This window comes from Oncorhynchus nerka, unplaced genomic scaffold (genome assembly GCF_034236695.1).
Source record: "Oncorhynchus nerka isolate Pitt River unplaced genomic scaffold, Oner_Uvic_2.0 unplaced_scaffold_781, whole genome shotgun sequence".
NCBI classification, from domain to species: Eukaryota; Metazoa; Chordata; class Actinopteri; order Salmoniformes; family Salmonidae; genus Oncorhynchus; species Oncorhynchus nerka.
The window spans coordinates 256,106-277,408 of NW_027040448.1; the positions used below are offsets into that span (position 1 = coordinate 256,106).

Sequence of the window (21,303 nt, forward strand, 5' to 3'; positions counted from 1 at the left end):
AATCTAAGCAGGGCTGTATACTATACATTATATTGTTGATCATCAAATTTCATAGCTTTCTGATGATAACTATTGAGGACATGAGCAGATGAGTTACTCACAGCACAGAGGAAGCCTGAGCCAGGCATGGAGTCTAGTCCCAGCAACAGTCTGGTGATGGAAATCATGTAGTCCTTCACAAAGGACTGTTGGGAACACACAACAAACAACAGAGGGTCATTGAGTAATAAAGGGGCAATACAAATATTGTAGACTGAGTTTTGAAATACGGAGCGTTGCTGTTCTGGGGTGAGAGTTTAGACTAACCTGATACAGTAGAGTGTCCAGCATGCTGACACTGAACACCTTCCCAGCAGCGAAGGGTAGACGAAACATGAAGACCAGGTTGGAGCCCCTCTCTCTCTCTTTCTATCAGATCACCATACACAGGAATAAGAAAACAGGGAGAGAGAGAGACGGAGAGAGACAGACAGGGAGAGAGATAGGGAGAGAGAAAGACAGGGAGAGGGAGAGAGATAGGGAGAGGGTGAAAGGGAGAGAGAAAGACAGGGAGAGGGAGAGAGATAGGGAGAGAGAGACAGGGAGAGAAAGACAGGGAGAGGGTGACAGGGCGAGAGAAAGACAGGGAGAGGGTGACAGGGAGAGAGAGAGATGGAGAGAGAAAGACAGGGAGAGGGAGAGAGACAGGGAGAGAGAGACAGGGAGAGGGAGAGAGATAGGGAGAGAGAAACAGGGAGAGAGACAGACAGGGAGAGAGAAACAGGGAGAGAGACAGACAGGGAGAGGGAGAGAGATAGGGAGAGAGAAACGGGGAGAGAGACAGACAGGGAGAGGGAGAGAGATAGGGAGAGATAAACAGGGAGAGAGAAAGACAGGGAGAGGGTGACAGGGAGAGAGAAAGACAGGGAGAGAGACAGACAGGGAGAGGGAGAGAGATAGGGAGAGAGAAACAGGGAGAGAGACAGACAGGGAGAGGGAGATAGATAGGGAGAGAGAAACAGGGAGAGAGAAAGACAGGGAGAGGGTGACAGGGAGAGAGAAACACAGGGAGAGGGAGAGAGATAGGGAGAGAGACAGGGAGAGAGAAAGACAGGGAGAGGGTGACAGGGAGAGAGAAACACAGGGAGAGGGAGAGGGAGAGAGATAGGGAGAGAAACAGGGAGAGAGAAAGACAGGGAGAGGGTGACAGGGAGAGAGAAACACAGGGAGAGGGAGAGGGAGAGAGATAGGGAGAGAGAAACAGGGAGAGAGAAAGACAGGGAGAGGGTGACAGGGAGAGAGACAGACAGGGAGAGGGAGAGAGATAGGGAGAGAGAAACAGGGAGAGAGACAGACAGGGAGAGAGAGAGACAAGGAGAGGGTGACAGGGAGAGAGACAGACAGGGAGAGAGAGATAGACAGGGAGAGGGTGACAGGGAGAGAGACACACAGGGAGAGGGAGAGGGAGAGAGATAGGGAGAGAGACAGACAGGGAGAGGGAGAGGGAGAGAGATAGGGAGAGAGACAGACAGGGAGAGGGAGATAGATAGGGAGAGAGAAACAGGGAGAGAGAAAGACAGGGAGAGGGTGACAGGGAGAGAGAAACACAGGGAGAGGGAGAGAGATAGGGAGAGAGATAGGGAGAGAGATAGGGAGAGAGATAGGGAGAGAGATAGGGAGAGAGAAACAGGGAGAGAGAAAGACAGGGAGAGGGTGACAGGGAGAGAGAAACACAGGGAGAGGGAGAGAGATAAGGAGAGAGATAAGGAGAGAGATAGGGAGAGAGACACACAGGGAGAGGGAGAGGGAGAGAGATAGGGAGAGAGACAGACAGGGAGAGGGAGAGAGATAGGGAGAGAGAAACAGGGAGAGAGAAAGACAGGGAGAGGGTGACAGGGAGAGAGAAACACAGGGAGAGGGAGAGGGAGAGAGATAGGGAGAGAGAAACACAGGGAGAGGGAGAGAGAAACACAGGGAGAGGGAGAGAGATAGGGAGAGAGAAACAGGGAGAGAGACAGACAGGGAGAGAGAGAGACAGGGAGAGGGTGACAGGGAGAGAGAAAGACAGAGACAGGGAGAGTGAGAGACAGGGAGAGAGAAAGACAGAGACAGGGAGAGTGAGAGACAGGGAGAGAGACAGACAGGGAGAGAGAGAGAGATAGGGAGAGAGAAACAGGGAGAGAGAGAGACAGAGACAGGGAGAGTGAGAGACAGGGAGAGAGACAGACAGGGGGAGAGAGAGACAGAGACAGGGAGAGTGAGAGACAGGGAGAGAGACAGACAGGGGGAGAGAGAGACAGAGACAGGGAGAGTGAGAGACAGGGAGAGAAAGAGAAAAGAGCCATTCAATTATACAACCACCTAAAAGGAAGCGATTCCCAAACCATCCACAACAAAGTCATCACCTACAGAGAGATTAACTTGGAGAAGACTCTGTTCACAAACACATTCAGACCCCACAGAGCCCCAGGACAGCAACACAATTTGACCCAACCAAATAATGAGAAAACAAAAAGATAATTACTTGACACATTGGAAAGAATGAACTTTTTTTTTTAGAGCAAACTAGAATGCTATTTGGCTCTAAACAGAGAGTACACAGTGGCAGAATACCTGACCATTCTGACTGACCCAAATTTAAGGCATAGCATAGCCTTGCTATTGAGAAAGACCGCTGTAGGGAGACATGGCTCTCAAGAGAAGACAGGCTATGTGCACACTGCCCACAAAATGAGGAGGAAACTGAGCTGCACTTCATAACCTTCTGCCAAATGTATGACCATATTAGAGATACATATTTCCCTCAGATTACACAGATCCACAAATAATTCCAAAACAAACCCAATTTTGATAAACTCCCATATCTACTGGGTGAAATACCACAGTGTGCCATCACAGCAGCAAGATTTGTGACCCGTTGCCACAAGAAAAGGGTAACTAGTGATGAACAAACATCATTGTAAATACAACCCATATTTATGTTTATTTATTTTCCCTTTTGTACTTTAACTATTTGCACATTATTACATTATATAGACATAATATGACTTGAAATGATTTGAAATGTCTTTATTCTTTTGGAATTGTTTATTTTGCATTTGTTTATTATCTACTTCACTTGCTTTGGCAATGTTAACATATGTTTCCCATGCTAATAAAGCCCTTAAATTAAAATTGAATTGACAGGGAGAGACAGAGACAGGAAGAGAGAGACAGGGAGAAAGAGACAGGAAGAGAGAGAGAGAGACAGGGAGAGAAAGAGAGACAAGGAGAGAGAGAGACAAGGAGAGAAAGAGAGACAAGGAGAGAGAGAGACAAGGAAAGAGAGAGAGAGAGAGAGAGAGGAAGAGAGAGAGAGACAAGGAGAGAGAGAGAGAGAGAGAGAGAATGAGACAGGGAGAGAAAGAGAGAGAGAGAGAGAGGAAGAGAGAGAGAGACAGGAAGAGAGAAAGAGAGGAAGAGAGAAGGACAGGGAAATGGAAAAGCATTACAGTAATGGAGTACCACTTCCTTTTGACAATCCCACATCATTAGATGATCTGACTAGGATGGTCCGACTCACCACAGAGAGTACCATAATACAATGTTACCTTCTCCAGCTTGGAGAGAGCCAGGGAGTAGTGGTCTTTGACTTTGAATTGCATGAAGCGCATGTTGGCTGGGTGGGTGAGCTCAGTGATGATGCTGAGGGCTGGGAACAGTCTGGGAGGATAGAGAAAAAAGACACAATCAAATTCTTAGACATAGTGCTTGCTGAATGCAGATATCTATGAATGCACACAAACAACTGTTGAATTGTGCAGGATGGTATGGTGTGATGGATGTATAATGGATGTGTATGGCTGAGCAGCCTACCTAAAGAGGGTCTGGACGTTGACTATGGTCTTGGCGTCGGCCATGTAGTCCTCCTCAGCGATCATGGAGCTCTCCTTGTCAACCACCACCATGGTGTCAGCAAACGTCACCCCACAACGCAGCAGACTGTCCAGGCTAGAAGGAGAAAGAGAGAGGGAGGGAGAAAGAGAGAGGGAGGGAGAAAGAGAGAGGGAAGGAGAAAGAGAGAGGGAGGGAGAAAGAGAGAGGGAGGGAGAAAGAGAGAGGGAAGGGAGGGAGGGAGAAAGAGAGAGGGAGGGGGAAAGAGAGAGGGTGGGAGAAAGAGAGAGGGAGGGAGAAAGAGAGAGGGAGGGAGAAAGAGAGAGGGAGGGAGAAAGAGAGAGGGAGGGAGAAAGAGAGAGGGAGGGGGAAAGAGAGGGGGGAAAGAGAGAGGGAGGGGGAAAGAGAGAGGGAGGGCGAAAGAGAGAGTGAGGGGGAAAGAGAGAGGGAGGGGGAAAGAGAGAGGGGGAAGAGAGAGGGAGGGGGAAAGAGAGAGGGAGGGGGAAAGAGAGAGGGAGGGAGAAAGAGAGAGGGAGGGAGAAAGAGAGGGAGGGGGAAAGAGAGAGGGAGGGAGAAAGAGAGAGGGAGGGAGAAAGAGAGAGGGAGGGGGAAAGAGAGAGGGAGGGAGAAAGAGAGAGGGAGGGAGAAAGAGAGAGGTAGGGGGAAGAGAGAGAGAGGGAGGAAGAGAGAGGGAGGGGGAAGAGAGAGAGAGGGAGGAAGAGAGAGGGAGGGGGAAGAGAGAGAGAGGGAGGAAGAGAGAGGGAGGGAGAAAGAGAGAGGGAGGGGGAAAGAGAGGGGGAGAGAGAGGGAGGAAGAGAGAGGGAGGGAGAAAGAGAGAGAGAGGGAGGAAGAGAGAGGGAGGGAGAAAGAGAGAGGGAGGGGGAAAGAGAGGGGGAGAGAGAGAGGGAGGAAGAGAGAGGGAGGGGGAAGAGAGAGGGTGGGAGAAAGAGAGAGGGTGGGAGAAAGAGAGAGGGAGGGAGAAAGAGAGAGGGAGGGAGAAAGAGAGAGGGAGGGAGAAAGAGAGAGGGAGGGGGAAAGAGAGAGGGAGGGAGAAAGAGAGAGGGAGGGGGAAAGAGAGAGGGAGGGGGAAAGAGAGAGGGGGAAGAGAGAGGGGGAGGAGGGAAAGAGAGAGGGAGGGGAAAGAGAGAGGGAGGGAGAAAGAGAGAGGGAGGTAGAAAGAGAGAGGGAGGGAGAAAGAGAGGGAGGGGGAAAGAGAGAGGGAGGGAGAAAGAGAGAGGGAGGGAGAAAGAGAGAGGGAGGGGAAAGAGAGAGGGAGGGAGAAAGAGAGAGGGAGGGAGAAAGAGAGAGGGAGGGGGAAGAGAGAGAGAGGGAGGAAGAGAGAGGGAGGGAGAAAGAGAGAGGGAGGGGGAAAGAGAGAGGGAGGAAGAGAGAGGGAGGGAGAAAGAGAGAGGGAGGGGGAAATAGACAGGGAGGGGGAAAGAGAGAGGGAGAAAGAGAGAGGGAGGGAGAAAGAGAGAGGGAGGGAGAAAGAGAGAGGGAGGGGGAAAGAGAGAGGGAGGGGGAAAGAGAGAGGGGGAAGAGAGAGAGAGGGAGGAAGAGAGAGGGAGGGGGAAAGAGACAGGGAGGGGGAAAGAGACAGGGAGGGGGAAAGAGACAGGGAGGGGGAAAGAGACAGGGAGGGGGAAAGAGACAGGGAGGGAGAAAGAGAGAGGGAGGGAGAAAGAGAGAGGGAGGGGGAAAGAGAGAGGGAGGGGGGAAGGGGCTTGGGATTATAGAATTTATGTCTTGAGACAGAAAGATTGGAACAGAACTGACATTGTCCATATACAGAGAAATAGCAGTGAGCAGGATTGACAAACTGATGTGATATACAGTACAGTAAGTCAATCCATATACAGCTTCGGGGTGTGTAGCTGCTCCAGTATGAATTAGCAGTAGAGGAAAAGAAGTAGAGTAGGAGTGAAAAGCAGATGATGCCACCAGGGTACTGAGGAGGATTCTCTTACTTGTCAATGGAGCCCACTGTGTAGAACACCATGGGGAACCAGCAGATAGCCTCCAGGAAGTCTGGCTCGGGTCTGAATCAATCACAACACATATGGATTACCAGGAGACCCATACAGCACAAACTACACCTACCACAACAAATAAACAGGCTCCCTGCAGTGGTAGAGATAGAGAAGTAGCATGAGTCCCAGATCTGCAACTCCTGTAACTCTCATTATCTCTTATTATTGTCATGCGTCAATCACCATAGGAGTTGGCAAGACAGCACAAACAGATCTGGGAACCAGGCTACTAGAAAACCCCCAATCAAATCAAATCAAATGTTATTTGTCACATTCACCGAATACAACAGGGACCTAGACTTGGCGTTCCGGTACCACTTGCCGTGCGGTAGCAGAGAGGATAGTCTATGAATAGGGTGGCTGGACCTTACAGTGAAATGCTGACTTTACAAGCCCTTAACCAACAATGCAGTTTGAAGAAACATAAGTGTTAGAAAGTATTTACTAAATAAACTGAAGTACAAAATAATAAAAGAGCAACAATAAAATAAGAGTAACAAGGCTGTTTACAGGGGGTACCGGTACAGAGTCAACGTGTGGGGACACAGGTTAGTCAATGTAATTCAGATAATTAGTACATGTAGGTAGAGGTAAAGTGACTGTGTTTAGATAAATAATTGAGAGTAGCAGCAGTGTAAAAACAAAGGGAGGTGGGAGGAGGGTGTCAATGGAAATAGTCCGGGTGGCCATTTGAGGAATTGTTCAGCAGTCTTATGGTTTGGGGGTAGAAGCTGCTGTTAAGTAACCTTTTGGACCTAAACTTGGCGCTCTGGTACTGCTTGCCGTGCTGTAGCAGAGAGAACATTCTATGACTTGTGTGGCTGGAGTCTTTGGCAATTTTTAGGGCCTTCCTCTGACACCGCCTGGTATAGAGGGCCTGGATGGCAGGAAGCTTGGCCCCAGTGATGTAGCGGGTTGTATGCACTACCCTCTGTAGTGCCGAGCAGTTGCCGACAACGATGAGACAGCCAATAGGGAGGAGGTCAGAAACCTGGCAGTGTGGTGACAGGACAACAACCTCTACCTCAACGTGAGCAAGACAAATGAGCTGACTACAGTGGACTACAGGAAAAGGAGGGCCAAAAAAAAAACCTTTAACATTGACGGTGCTGTAGTGGAGCGGGTCAAGAGTTTCAAGTTCCTTGGTGTCCACATCACCAACAAACTATCATGGTCTAAACATACCAAAACAGTCGTGAAGAGGGCACAACAACACCTTTTCCCCCTCAGGAGACTGAAAAGTCTTGGCATGTGACCCCAGATCCTCAAAAGGTTCTACAGCTGCACCATCGAGAGCATCCTGACCGGTTGCATCACCGCCTGGTATGTCAACTGCTCGGCGTCTGACCGTAAGGTGCTACAGAGGGTAGTGCAAACGGCCCAGTACATCACTGGGGCCAAGCTTCCTGCCATCCAGGACCTATACACTCGGTGGTGTCAGAGTATGGCCCAAAAATTGTCAAAGACTCCAGCCACACAAGTCATAGATTCTATTATCTATGTATAGTCACTTCACCCCTACCTACATGTACAAATGACCTCGACTAACTTGTACCCCGCACATTGACTCGGTACCGGTACCCCCTGTATATAGCCTCGTTGTTGTTATTTTATTGTGTTACTTTTTATTAAATGTTTTACTTTAGTTTATTTAGTCAATATTTTCTTGAACTGCATTGTTGGCTAAGGGCTTGTAGTAAAGTAAGCATTTCACCTGTGAGAAATCAAATGTGATTTGATTTTTGATTTTGATTTGAAATATAAAGTCCTGGCTGCTGTGTGCAGAGAACAGTGGGAGAGCAAAGCGCTACACGGCCATGACTCAGCTTTTTACTCTCCTTTTATTGGATTCCACTTTAATATGCCCATATTGGGGTTTTGCACCAGGAGAAACCACAGTAATATTTCATATTATGTGCACAGTGCACTGCAGAGTGCCCACAAACTCTTGAAACACAGGCATTTTCATACAGTAAATTCTGTTAATGGAACTCTTAAAATGAGACCATCCCTTCTTCCCTGACAGTGTGTTTAAAGAGGGCCTCTCCAGGACAAGTCTCTCTATGCTCCACCTACAGTGTGGTTACACCATAGAGACTTACAGTGTTCTATATCTATGTAATTCTATAGTTTACTGCAGTGTGGTTACACCATAGAGATTTACAGTGTTCTATATCTATGTAATTCTATAGTTTACTGCAGTGTGGTTACACCATAGAGACTTAGTGTTCTATATCTATGTAATTCTATAGTTTACTGCAGTGTGGTTACACCATAGAGATTTACAGTGTTCTATATCTATGTAATTCTATAGTTTCCTGCAGTGTGGTTACACCATAGAGATTTACAGTGTTCTATATCTATGTAATTCTATAGTTTCCTGCAGTGTGTCTGTTTCCACTCACATGTTCTCCAGTAGCAGCACGATGGGGTTGAGCTCTTTCTTGGGGCGGTAGTAAGCCCTCAGGGGCGCGATAAAGTTATACAGGCCGTTTCCTGCACTCTCCGCCGACACGATGATCAGCTTGTTCTTAAAGCCGTACGACCGAGCGTCCTCGAACGGGATGTGGTGGCAGGCCTGTAGGAGGGAGATGACACAGGAAAGACACAGGAAATACATTGTATTACATGAAGGTCATCATCATCATCGAAGAGGGGTCAGGTAGGGAGGTAGGATGGTTCTAGTTGAGGGTAAGTACGGCAGAAGTCGTCTGATTCCCACCTTGTCCAGGCGCAGGCAGCAGAAGGGCATTTTTTCCTGCAGCAGGTGACACAAGGCAGGGGAACTGCCAATGTACGGAGAGTTCAGCGGGTACCCCTTCACCCACCTGCCACACACACACACACACAGACACACACACACACACACACACACACACACACACACACACACACACACACACACACACACGCACACACACCCACACACACACACACACACACACACACACACACACACACACACACACACACACAGACAGACAGACAGAAACACACAAACATATTTACACCTGGGTCCGAGGACACAACATGGCAGGACTTAAACAAACTAATTCAAACACACATTAGACCTCAGGCAACTCCTAAACACTTACTCGCAGCGTCCACCCCAACACTGGCCATTCTCGTCTCCGTCCCCATCATCCTTCCCCTCGTCCCCGCCCTCGTCCTCTGATTGGTCCCCCAGCGGGTCGAAGGTTGCTGAGTTGACCCCGTCCACCAGCTCTAGGACAGGGGCGATGCTGTGGCGTCTCTCCTCGGCAGAGTCTGCTGTGGCTGGGAGGGCGAGGGTGTTAGCGCCCCCCAACCCCCCCTCTGTCCGGCTGGCCCTGCCACCTCCACCTCCCCCACTGCCCATGGTCATGCCCCCCGGGCCCTGGCCCTCTGGGCTGCTGTCACTGGAGTCCTGCAGGTCAATGGCCACCGTGCCTACGGGTGACAGAGGACACATACAATAACTCATACAATCTATGACCAGTCCACACCCTTAGTAGAAAACAGTTATAGCATTGTCCATACAAGCACAGGCTAAAGGGAAAATGTGCCCTACAACAAACACAGATACAGATGCAAACATAGCACACAGGGCAAGCACAGATCCAGAATCAGTACTATTTGGATTTGTGAGAGTACCAATGTGCTGTGACTGGGAGTACCATTGTTCTCTCACAAAGCCAAATAGTACTGATTGTGGATCTGTGCTTGCCCTGTGTGCTATGTTTGCATCCGTGTCTGTGACTGTTCTGGGGCACATTTTCACTTTCAAACTTGAGAACCAGAAGTCCCAGAGTTCTCCACCAGGGGGTGTGGTTGTAAAAACAAAACAAAAGGAAACCTACATGCCAGATACATTTCACTCAGTTGGCAGATGCTCTTATCACCAGAGACTTACAATCAGATACTGTTTTATTCCTCATACAACTGTTAGGCTTCTAACATCTGCCCATTGTGGATCAACATGTAAAACATGTCCTAATCTGTGCCATGTACATGGATCAGGAAAGTCAGAATTGTATAATAAGAAACATTATGCTAAGTGCACTTGGACAAAGGATCTGAGTGTAACTGTGTCACAGTGAGTCAGTGAGACTGACCCATGCTGGCGATGATGCTGTGGACAGGCAGTCTGGTGAGTCCATGGTAGATGGTCTGGGGCCCCACCCCCCTGTCACTGCCCTTGGGGCACCCCCGCGTGGGCTCTCTGTGGCCCCTGACGAAAGCTGAGTTCTCCTCTTTGGAAATGTTGATGTAGAAGCAGGTGTCTGAGCCGCCCATGATGTGGCCAGGACCTGGGTTCAGCAGGATGTTGGCATTTTCCAGCCTCCGCACTCCGATCAGACACACACCATACCTGACCGAGGAGGAGAGGATCAGATACAGGAAGTGTGTGTGTTTGTGGTTAATAGCGTCTGCTAAATGACTAAAATGTCAAATGTGTGTGGTGTGTGGGTGTGTGTGTGGTTAAGAGTGTCTGCTAAATGACTAAAATGCCAAATGTGTGTGGTGTGTGGGTGTGTGTGTGGTTAAGAGTGTCTGCTAAATGACTAAAATGCCAAATGTGTGTGGTGTGTGGGTGTGTGTGTGGTTAAGAGTGTCTGCTAAATGACTAAAATGCCAAATGTGTGTGGTGTGTGGGTGTGTGTGTGGTTAATAGCGTCTGCTAAATGACTAAAATGTCAAATGTAAACTTTGTGTATGTCTGCTTATTGACTCACTTCTTGTGTGCGTGGAAGGAGGCGAAGGTGAAACTCTTCCCCTGGTACTCCCCAAAGAACTTGCTCTCCTCCAGACAAATGTGATGCACCTCATTGGCCGAGCAGCGGCGGTAGGTGCGCTGCCACTGGTCAGCTGAGCATGCCCCGCCCTCCCTGAGACACGATCACGGAATGGATTGGTCATTAGGGGACAGAGTTGACCTTTTAAACAGCGTTGCACGCAGCTTCCCTTTCAGCATCAACCACACATCAAAGACACTTCCCCTCAAGGCTGCAGTGTTAACACTTTACAACTGTGTCAGAAACCAATCAATAACTCAATCAGCACTGAGACACACACAGGGACACAGACACTATCAGAGCAATACAGCTGCCAAGATAGACGCTGCTGAACGCTACACATCGAGAGAGTTTCACACATGGGCTGTGTTCACCTTGTCTGCCTTTAGAAAGGATGAGTTGAGAGACAGGAGGTGAGAAAGGAAGGGTGCGGAGCGGAGAGTGTGGCTGTGGGTGGAGGTGATGTGAGAAGGACTGCATTACAGAAACAACTGTCGTCTGTAAATAATAAATGGACCGTTTCATGGGGACAGCATGCCTGGCCGAGTTAATGTCACCGCACATCAGGGATACGGAAGGAGGGGGAGGGAGTTGTCGGTGGTTTAGGAGGACAGTGACACACACTGACCTGTTGAGGGGCTGGAAGGCTCCTGCATGTTGCCTGAATGCCTCTGGGGGTGCTGTTCTGAAAGTAGAGGGGTGGAGGGGGCAGCAGATAGAGGACCATGACTGGTCTGGGTTTAAGAGGATCATGACTGGTCTGGGTTTACTTTAGGTCAGTAGTCGATCTACCAAGATTAATCTGCTGTGTACAGCTCAATGTACTCAGCATCTGTTAGGCCAAAGGACATACTTCACTGCCTCTGTCTGGTACCACCCACGCCCATTGGAAAAAGAGTGTGTGTGTGGGTTTGTGTGTGTCTACTCACTGTCCTCTAGAGGAGTGGATCAACAGGGTGATGAGGGTGGAGGTAGCAGGACACACACAGTTCAGGGCCAGCATGGCATACTTAAACTCCTCTTCACACACCACATGATCTGCAGACAAAGGCAGCAAAGGAGACAAACCAGTAACACTCAGTATACAGTAATCAAATCAAATTCAACTTTATTAGTCACATGCACCGAAACACAACAAGTGTAGACCTTACCGAAGAAAATATTTACCAAAAAACTAAAGTAAAAAATAACAAAAAGTAACACAATAAAATAACAACAACGAGGCTATACACAGGGTGTACCGGTACCGAGTCTACACTACCGTTCAAAAGTTTGGGGTCACTTAGAAATGTCCTTGTTTATGAAATATATATATTTTTTTGTCCATTAAAATAGCATCAAATCAGAAATACACTGTGGTTTAGGAGGACAGTGATACACACTGACCTGTTGAGGGGCTGGAAGGCTCCTGCATGTTGCCTGAACAATTAACATTGTTAATGTTGTAAATGACTATTGTATTTGGAAACGGCAGATTTTTTAATGGAATATCTACGTAGGCGTACAGAGGCCCATTATCAGCAACCATCGCTGTGTTCCAATGGCATGTTGTGTTAGCTAATACATGTTTATCATTTTAAAAGCCTAATTGATCATCTGAAAACCCTTTTGCAATTATGCTAGCACAGCTGAAAACTGTTGCTCTGATTAAAGAAGCAATAAAACGGGCCTTCTTTAGACTAGTTGAGTATCGAGAGCATCAGCGTTTGTGGGTTCGATTACAGGCTCAAAATGGCCAGAAACTTTCTTCTGAAACTCATCAGTCTATTCTTGTTCTGAGAAATGAAGGCTATTCCATGTGAGAAATTGCCAAGAAACTGAAGATCTCGTACAACGCTGTGTACTACTCCCTTCACAGAACAGTGCAAACTTGCTCTAACCAGAATATAAAGAGGAATGTGAGGTCCCGGTGCACAACTGAGCAAGAGGACAAGTACACTAGAGTGTCTAGTTTGAGAAACAGATGCCTCACAAGTCCTCAACTGTCAGCTTAATTAAATAGTCAGTCTCAACGTCAACAGTGAAGAGGCGACTCCGGGATGCTGGCCTTCTAGACAGAGTTGCAAAGAAAAAGCCATATCTCTGTCCAGCGTCTGTGTCATTTTGCCCATCTTAATCTTTTCGTTTTATTGGCCAGTCTGAGATATGGCTTTGTCCTGGTAATCTGTCTGGCCCTGCGGCTTTGTGAATGATGCTCTGGTGCTCTCGTGCATGCTTCAGTGTTGCTTGCCTCGAAGTGAGCATAAAAGGCATTTAGCTCATCTGGTAGGCTCACGTCACTGGGCAGCTTGTGTCTCGGTTTCCCTTTGTATTCCGTAATAGTTTTCAAGCCCTGTCACATCCAACGAGCGTCAAAGCAGGTGTAGTAGGATTCAATCTTAATCCTGTATTGACGCTTTGCTTGTTTGATGGTTCGTCTGAGGACATAGCGGGATTTATTATAAGCGTCCAGATTAGTGTCCCACTCCTTGAAAGCGGCAGCTCTAGCCTTTAGCTCGATGCGGATGTTGCCTGTAATCCATGGCTTCTGGTTGGGAAATGTACGTATGGTCACTGTGGGGATGACGTCGTCGGTGCATTTATTGATGAACCCGATGACTGAGGTGTTATACTCCTCGATGCCATTGGATGAATCCCGGAACATATTCCAGTCTGTGCTAGCAAAACAGTCCTGTAGCTTAGCATCTGCTTCATCTGACTACTTCCGTATTGAGCGAGTCACTGGTACTTCCTGCTTTAGTTTTTGCTTGTAAGCAGGAATCAGGAGGATAGAATTATGATCAGATTTGCCAAATGGAGGGCGAGGGAGAGCTTTGTATGCATTTGTGTGTGTGGAGTAAAGGTGGTCTAGTGGATGTGTCTTCACAGGTAGATAGTGGGTCAAACATGCTCTGTCTCCTCTGCTGTACCTGTGTGCAAGAGTGAGTGCATTTCTTTGTCTGTCTGATCAAAGCCACCTTATTAGTGCAGGTGCATCCCAAAGGCTGTGGTAATTGATATCTCAGTCAGAGGCTGAGATGAAGTCTGGCCTGTTAGCTAAGTGTAAACGCTGTGGTTTATGCAGAACACTAATTAAATCTGATGGAATTAAAACATCTTCATTAATCTCAACATAATTTACCCAGATGCTCCCTCCCTCCCTCCATCAAGTAGGCTGCATCAGGTGAATTTACACTATGATTTAATCTATTATTAACTCAATGGCACTTACTTGACAACACAACATGATGCAATTAGCAGAGATATACATTCGTCAAATAGACAGTCAACTCCCTGTCATGTCAGATTATTTTCTCTTCTCCTCCTTAGGGCATTGTCTCTTTTTATCCCTTCAGTTTACATTCTGGGTTGTTTTTACCCCCTTCAGTTTACATTCTGGGTTGTTTTTACACCTTCAGTTTACATTCTGGGTTGTTTTTACCCCTTCAGTTTACATTCTGGGTTGTTTTTACCCCTTCAGTTTACATTCTGGGTTGTTTTTACACCTTCAGTTTATATTCTGGGTTGTTTTTACACCTTCAGTTTACATTCTGGGTTGTTTTTACCCCTTCAGTTTACATTCTGGGTTGTTTTTACCCCTTCAGTTTTCATTCTGGGTTGTTTTTACACTTTCAGTTTATATTCTGGGTTGTTTTTACCCCTTCAGCTTACATTCTGGGTTGTTTTTACCCTTTCAGTTTATATTCTGGGTTGTTTTTACCCCTTCAGCTTACATTCTGGGTTGTTTTTACCCTTTCAGTTTATATTCTGGGTTGTTCTTACCCATTCAGTTTACATTCTGGGTTGTTTTTACCCTTTCAGTTGATATTCTGGGTTGTTCTTACCCTTTCAGTTTATATTCTGGGTTGTTTTTACCCCTTCATCTTACATTCTGGGTTGTTTTTACCCCTTCAGTTTTCATTCTGGGTTGTTTTTACCCTTTCAGTTTATATTCTGGGTTGTTTTTACCCTTTCAGTTTATATTCTGAGTTGTTCTTACCCATTCAGTTTACATTCTGGGTTGTTTTTACCCTTTCAGTTGATATTCTGGGTTGTTTTTACCCCTTCAGCTTACATTCTGGGTTGTTTTTACCCCTTCAGCTTACATTCTGGGTTGTTTTTACCCTTTCAGTTTATATTCTGGGTTGTTTTTACACCTTCAGTTTATATTCTGGGTTGTTTTTACACCTTCAGTTTACATTCTGGGTTGTTTTTACCCCTTCAGTTTACATTCTGGGTTGTTTTTACCCCTTCAGTTTTCATTCTGGGTTGTTTTTACACTTTCAGTTTATATTCTGGGTTGTTTTTACCCCTTCAGTTTACATTCTGGGTTGTTTTTACCCCTTCAGTTTTCATTCTGGGTTGTTTTTACACTTTCAGTTTATATTCTGGGTTGTTTTTACCCCTTCAGTTTACATTCTGGGTTGTTTTTACACCTTCAGTTTATATTCTGGGTTGTTTTTACACCTTCAGTTTACATTCTGGGTTGTTTTTACCCCTTCAGTTTACATTCTGGGTTGTTTTTACCCCTTCAGTTTTCATTCTAGGTTGTTTTTACACTTTCAGTTTATATTCTGGGTTGTTTTTACCCCTTCAGTTTACATTCTGGGTTGTTTTTACCCGTTCAGTTTATATTCTGGATAATTATTTACCCCTTCAGTTTATATTCTGGGTTGTTTTTACCCCTTCAGCTTACATTCTGGGTTGTTTTTACCCTTTCAGTTGATATTCTGGGTTATTTTTTAACCCTTCGGCTTACATTCTGGGTTGTTTTTACCCTTTCAGTTTATATTCTGGGTTGTTCTTACCCCTTCAGCTTACATTCTGGGTTGTTTTTACGCCTTCAGTTTACATTCTGGGTTGTTTTTACCCTTTCAGTTGATATTCTGGGTTGTTTTTATCCCTTCAGCTTACATTCTGGGTTGTTTTTACCCCATCAGTTTATATTCTGGGTTGTTTTTACCACTTCAGTTTATATTCTGGGTTGTTCTTACCCATTCAGTTTATATTCTGGGTTGTTCTTACCCATTCAGTTTATATTCTGGGTTGTTTTTACCCTTTCAGTTTATATTCGGGGTTGTTTTTATCCTTTCAGTTTACATTCTGGGTTGTTTTTACCCTTTCAGTTTATATTCTGGGTTGTTTTTACCCCTTCAGTTTATATTCTGGGTTGTTCTTACCCATTCAGTTTATATTCTGGGTTGTTCTTACCCATTCAGTTTATATTCTGGGTTGTTTTTACCCTTTCAGTTTATATTCTGGGTCGTTCTTACCCATTCAGTTTATATTTTGTGTTGTTTTTGTATTTCTTTGCTCTATATCTTATTTTGGGGTTAAGGGGACCTGGCAACACCCCTGCAGTGCAGGGTCTTATTAAAGGACATTTCACACTCTCACACACTTAGCAAAGGCCTGGGAAGGAGGGAGAAAACGGAACCAGCCTGAACAAACATAGATAACACCCATCACTCCACCTTCACTGCTCCTGCCTTGTCTGTTCTCTTGTTTTTATGCTACCTTCTCTCTCATCTCTTTGTGACAAAAAAAACAATATAGAGTTATGACCAATAAAATGAGGCTCAGGGAGCAGTCATTTTCCCTGCTGTGTAATTCTTGATTACATTATATGCTGTAATCAGTGGACAAATATTATTAGGGGTACAGTGTTTGGTACAAATGAGATCTTGGTCTTAAATGCCCAGATGTGCTTTGCATATTGATTGTCGACAGAAACGTTGGTAGCTAGAATTGTCCAGCCTCGCCTCTCGTGCCTCAGGAGTAGATTAGTAGCTAGTAAACACATAAAAGCAATGAGACACAGGTCCTTTCTGTCTAGCAGCTTTACTTCCATTAGACTCACCAACAGAGAGGAAAATGTTGTTGATGATGATAATATTTGTATAAATTACAGGCATAGTGGGAAAGAAAGAATGTTTGGATCATAATATGTACCCAAATGAAGAAAAACAATGTATTCACTGTATTGTTTTTGCAGACTTTACTGTGGTATTCACTATAGTATATACTACAGGTTTGCAGATATGACTGTAGTATACTGTAATATTTACAGTTTACTATAGTATAAATACTGTAGTAAGAAAATAATATTGGTTTATATTATAGTAATTACTGAATTGTTTTTGCGGACTGTAGTATACTGTAGTAATTACTGTAGTGTTTTTGTGGTCTGTAGTATACTCTACTATTTACTATAGTATTCTACAGTATACTACAACATTCTATAGTAAGTACTATACATGATCAAGGTATATTACAGTGTATAGTATAGAATTCTGCAGTATAATACAGTTTTCTACAGAATTGTATAGTAAGTACTGTAGTATTCTGTGTAATGAATCATGACAGCTTAATATTTTGGGATCAAATCATCAGTACCCTGCTAGCCTTATGTTCCTATCACTGCTGCTACAGCAGAGAACAGAACAAAATGACTCAGATCAAGCCTTTTGGGCCCCCCACCTCACAACAAAACATTTTGGTGGCCCCTCTCTTAATGGTGGAGAGAAATGTATGTTTTAAAGTAAAACTTTGCAATTTTATAAAACATTTTATGCAATTCCACACATTTTTCCATGGGGCAGAGATAATTTGTTTTGCAGTTTTACAGCAAATTTACTGCAATTCTACCATTTTTGTCATGAGTTGGAGAGACATTTTTGCAATTTTAAAGCTATTTTCCTGCAATTGTACAAATTTTGTAATGACTTAAGTTAATATGTTATTATGATATCTGAGTGAGAATAACTAACAAAATCAATGGGGGCTACTGGAGGTCAGGGCCTCTGGGCACGTGCCCCGTGTGCCCGGTCGGTATTTGACCACGACTACAACAAGTTTAGATATCTGCTAGTTTAACTACCACTCTAACATTTGTTAGCTGACATGTTAGCTTACTCACAATAGTAGATTGAGACCCCGACTGAGTTTATGTCACTTATGCCTGGAACTGGCCCTGATCACAACAGGTCACCTTGTTTTCCCAAGCTTTCCCAAGCTGCAACAGGGCCTTCTCCAGGGTTGTGCTGAGGCTCTGGAACTCCACAACCATCCCTGACGGAGTCTTCACCATCTTTCAGTTCCACCTAAATACTCCCCCCATACACACACACCAGTGGAGGCTGCTGAGGGGAGGACGGGTCATAATAATGGCTGGAATGGAGTCAATGGAATGGTATGTAATACATGGAAACCATGTGTTTGATGTGTTTGGGAGCCCTACTCCCTTCTCTTTGAGCCCTTCTCCCTACTCTTTGAGCCCTACTCCCTACTCTTTGAGCCCTACTCCCTACTCTTTGAGCCCTACTCCCTACTCTTTGAGCCCTACTCCCTTCTCTTTGAGCCCTACTCCCTACTCTTTGAGCCCTTCTTCCTACTCTTTGAGCCCTACTCCCTACTCTTTGAGCCCTACTCCCTACTCTTTGAGCCCTACTCCCTACTCTTTGAGCCCTTCTCCCTACTCTTTGAGCCCTTCTCCCTACTCTTTGAGCCCTACTCCCTACTCTTTGAGCCCTTCTCCCTACTCTTTGAGCCCTACTCCCTACTCTTTGAGCCCTACTCCCTACTCTTTGAGCCCTTCTCACTACTCTTTGAGCCCTACTCCCTACTCTTTGAGCCCTTCTCCCTACTCTTTGAGCCCTTCTCCCTAGTCTTTGAGCCCTCTCCCTACTCTTTGAGCCCTTCTCCCTATTCTTTGAGCCCTTCTCCCTACTCTTTGAGCCCTTCTCCCTACTCTTTGAGCCCTTCTCCCTACTCTTTGAGCCCTACTCCCTACTCTTTGAGCCCTACTCCCTACTCTTTGAGCCCTTCTCCCTACTCTTTGAGCCCTTCTCCCTACTCTTCTCCCTACTCTTTGAGCCCTTCTCCCTACTCTTTGAGCCCTTCTCCCTCCTCTTTGAGCCCTTCTCCCTACTCTTTGAGCCCTACTCCCTACTCTTTGAGCCCTACTCATTTACATTTACATTTTACATTTAAGTCATTTAGCAGACGCTCTTATCCAGAGCGACTTACAAATTGGTGCTTTCACCTTATGACATCCAGTGGAACAGCCACTTTACAATAGTGCATCTAAATCTTTTAAGGGGGGGTGAGAAGGATTACTTTATCCTATCCTAGGTATTCCTTAAAGAGGTGGGGTTTCAGGTGTCTCCGGAAGGTGGTGATTGACTCCGCTGTCCTGGCGTCGTGAGGGAGTTTGTTCCACCATTGGGGGGCCAGAGCAGCGAACAGTTTTGACTGGGCTGAGCGGGAACTGTACTTCCTCAGTGGTAGGGAGGCGAGCAGGCCAGAGGTGGATGAACGCAGTGCCCTTGTTTGGGTGTAGGGCCTGATCAGAGCCTGGAGGTACTGAGGTGCCGTTCCCCTCACAGCTCCGTAGGCAAGCACCATGGTCTTGTAGCGGATGCAAGCTTCAACTGGAAGCCAGTGGAGAGAGCGGAGGAGCGGGGTGACGTGAGAGAACTTGGGAAGGTTGAACACCAGACGGGCTGCGGCGTTCTGGATGAGTTGTAGGGGTTTAATGGCACAGGCAGGGAGCCCAGCCAACAGCGAGTTGCAGTAATCCAGACGGGAGATGACAAGTGCCTGGATTAGGACCTGCACCGCTTCCTGTGTGAGGCAGGGTCGTACTCTGCGGATGTTGTAGAGCATGAACCTACAGGAACGGGCCACCGCCTTGATGTTAGTTGAGAACGACAGGGTGTTGTCCAGGATCACGCCAAGGTTCTTAGCGCTCTGGGAGGAGGACACGATGGAGTTGTCAACCGTGATGGCGAGATCATGGAACGGGCAGTCCTTCCCGGGAGGAAGAGCAGCTCCGTCTTGCCGAGGTTCAGCTTGAGGTGGTGATCCGTCATCCACACTGATATGTCTGCCAGACATGCAGAGATGCGATTCGCCACCTGGTCATCAGAGGGGGGAAAGGAGAAGATTAATTGTGTGTCGTCTGCATAGCAATGATAGGAGAGACCATGTGAGGTTATGACAGAGCCAAGTGACTTGGTGTATAGCGAGAATAGGAGAGGGCCTAGAACAGAGCCCTGGGGGACACCAGTGGTGAGAGCGCGTGGTGAGGAGACAGATTCTCGCCACGCCACCTGGTAGGAGCGACCTGTCAGGTAGGACGCAATCCAAGCATGGGCCGCGCCGGAGATGCCCAACTCGGAGAGGGTGGAGAGGAGGATCTGATGGTTCACAGTATCGAAGGCAGCCGATGAAACCTGACTGATTTGGATCAAGAAGGTCATTCTGAGAGAGATAGCGGGAGAGCTGGCCAAGGACGGCACGTTCAAGAGTTTTGGAGAGAAAAGAAAGAAGGGATACTGGTCTGTAGTTGTTGACATCGGAGGGATCGAGTGTAGGTTTTTTCAGAAGGGGTGCAACTCTCGCTCTCTTGAAGACGGGAGGGACGTAGCCAGCGGTCAGGGATGAGTTGATGAGCGATGTGAGGTACTCCCTACTCTTTGAGCCCTTCTCCCTACTCTTTGAGCCCTTCTCCCTACTCTTTGAGCCCTTCTCCCTACTCTTTGAGCCCTTCTCCCTCCTCTTTGAGCCCTTCTCCCTACTCTTTGTTTCATCTTTCTATTCTATTTCTGGTTAGTATGGTATTGTTTTAGATTTTTTATTCTTGTTTTAATTAATGTAAAGTGACTTTGGGTCCTTGAAAATCACTATATAAATACAATATATTATTATTATTATTTTCATCATCATTATTGAAATCTCTTAAACTCGTGGGAATTGACCTCTATGGATAGGGCTAAATTGAAATGTTTCTTACAGAATAAAATATGGAAAGCATATGCATACCATGATAGAAATGAAAACGGAACAGTTTGGAGATTATGGGGAAATTATTAGACTAAAGGTGAGGACATAATAAACTCAGTAAAAAAAAACGTCCTCTCACTGTCAACTGCGTTTATTTTCAGCAAACTTAATTACCATGTGTAAATATTTGTATGAACATAACAAGATTCAACAACTGAGACATAAACTGAACAAGTTCCACAGACATGTGACTAACAGAAATGGAATAATGTGTCCCTGAGCAAAGGGGGGGTCAAAATCAAAAGTAACAGTCAGATCTGTCATTCTGCCCCATAACAAGGCAGTTAACCCACTGAAAATAAGAATTTGTTCTTAACTGACTTGCCTAGTTAAATAAAGGTTAAAAAAATTATAATATGGTGTGGCCAACAGCTGCATTAAGAACTGCAGTGCATCTCCTCCTCATGGACTGCATCAGATTTGCCCGTTCTTGCTGTGGGATGTTACCCCACTCTTCCACCAAGGCACCTGCAAGTTCCCGGACATTTCTGGGGGGGAATGGCCCTAGCCCTCACCCTCCAATCCAACAGGTCCCAGATGTGCTCAATGGGATTGAGATCCGGGCTCTTCGCTGACCATGGCAGAACACTGACATTCCTGTCTTGCAGGAAATCACTCACAGAACGAACAGTATGGCTGGTGGCATTGTCATGCTGGAAGGTCATGTCAGCATGAGCCTGCAGGAAGGGTACCACATGAGGGAGGAGGATGTCTTCCCTGTAATGCACAGTGTTGAGATTGCCTGCAATGACAACAAGCTCAGTCCGATGATGCTGTGACAAACTGCCCCAGACCATGAAGAACCCTCCACCTCCAAATCG

The 21,303-nt window shown here is 46.2% G+C and overlaps 1 protein-coding gene across 1 annotated transcript in view; it reads right to left on the bottom strand.

Moving 5' to 3' along the window:
• The window catches only part of LOC115103520 (potassium channel subfamily T member 2-like), a 178,040-nt gene that overhangs the window by 94,507 nt on the left and 62,230 nt on the right, over window positions 1–21,303 (bottom strand). Inside the window, exons 17-28 of the mRNA XM_065016892.1 lie at window positions 11,587–11,695; window positions 11,286–11,342; window positions 10,598–10,750; window positions 9,977–10,233; window positions 8,978–9,311; window positions 8,605–8,710; window positions 8,288–8,460; window positions 5,820–5,891; window positions 3,835–3,969; window positions 3,570–3,681; window positions 307–408; window positions 102–185 (exon numbers count right to left, since the gene is read on the bottom strand). Coding sequence (XP_064872964.1) covers window positions 102–185; window positions 307–408; window positions 3,570–3,681; window positions 3,835–3,969; window positions 5,820–5,891; window positions 8,288–8,460; window positions 8,605–8,710; window positions 8,978–9,311; window positions 9,977–10,233; window positions 10,598–10,750; window positions 11,286–11,342; window positions 11,587–11,695 — 1,694 coding nt within the window. The remainder of the gene's footprint in view (window positions 1–101; window positions 186–306; window positions 409–3,569; window positions 3,682–3,834; window positions 3,970–5,819; window positions 5,892–8,287; window positions 8,461–8,604; window positions 8,711–8,977; window positions 9,312–9,976; window positions 10,234–10,597; window positions 10,751–11,285; window positions 11,343–11,586; window positions 11,696–21,303) is intronic.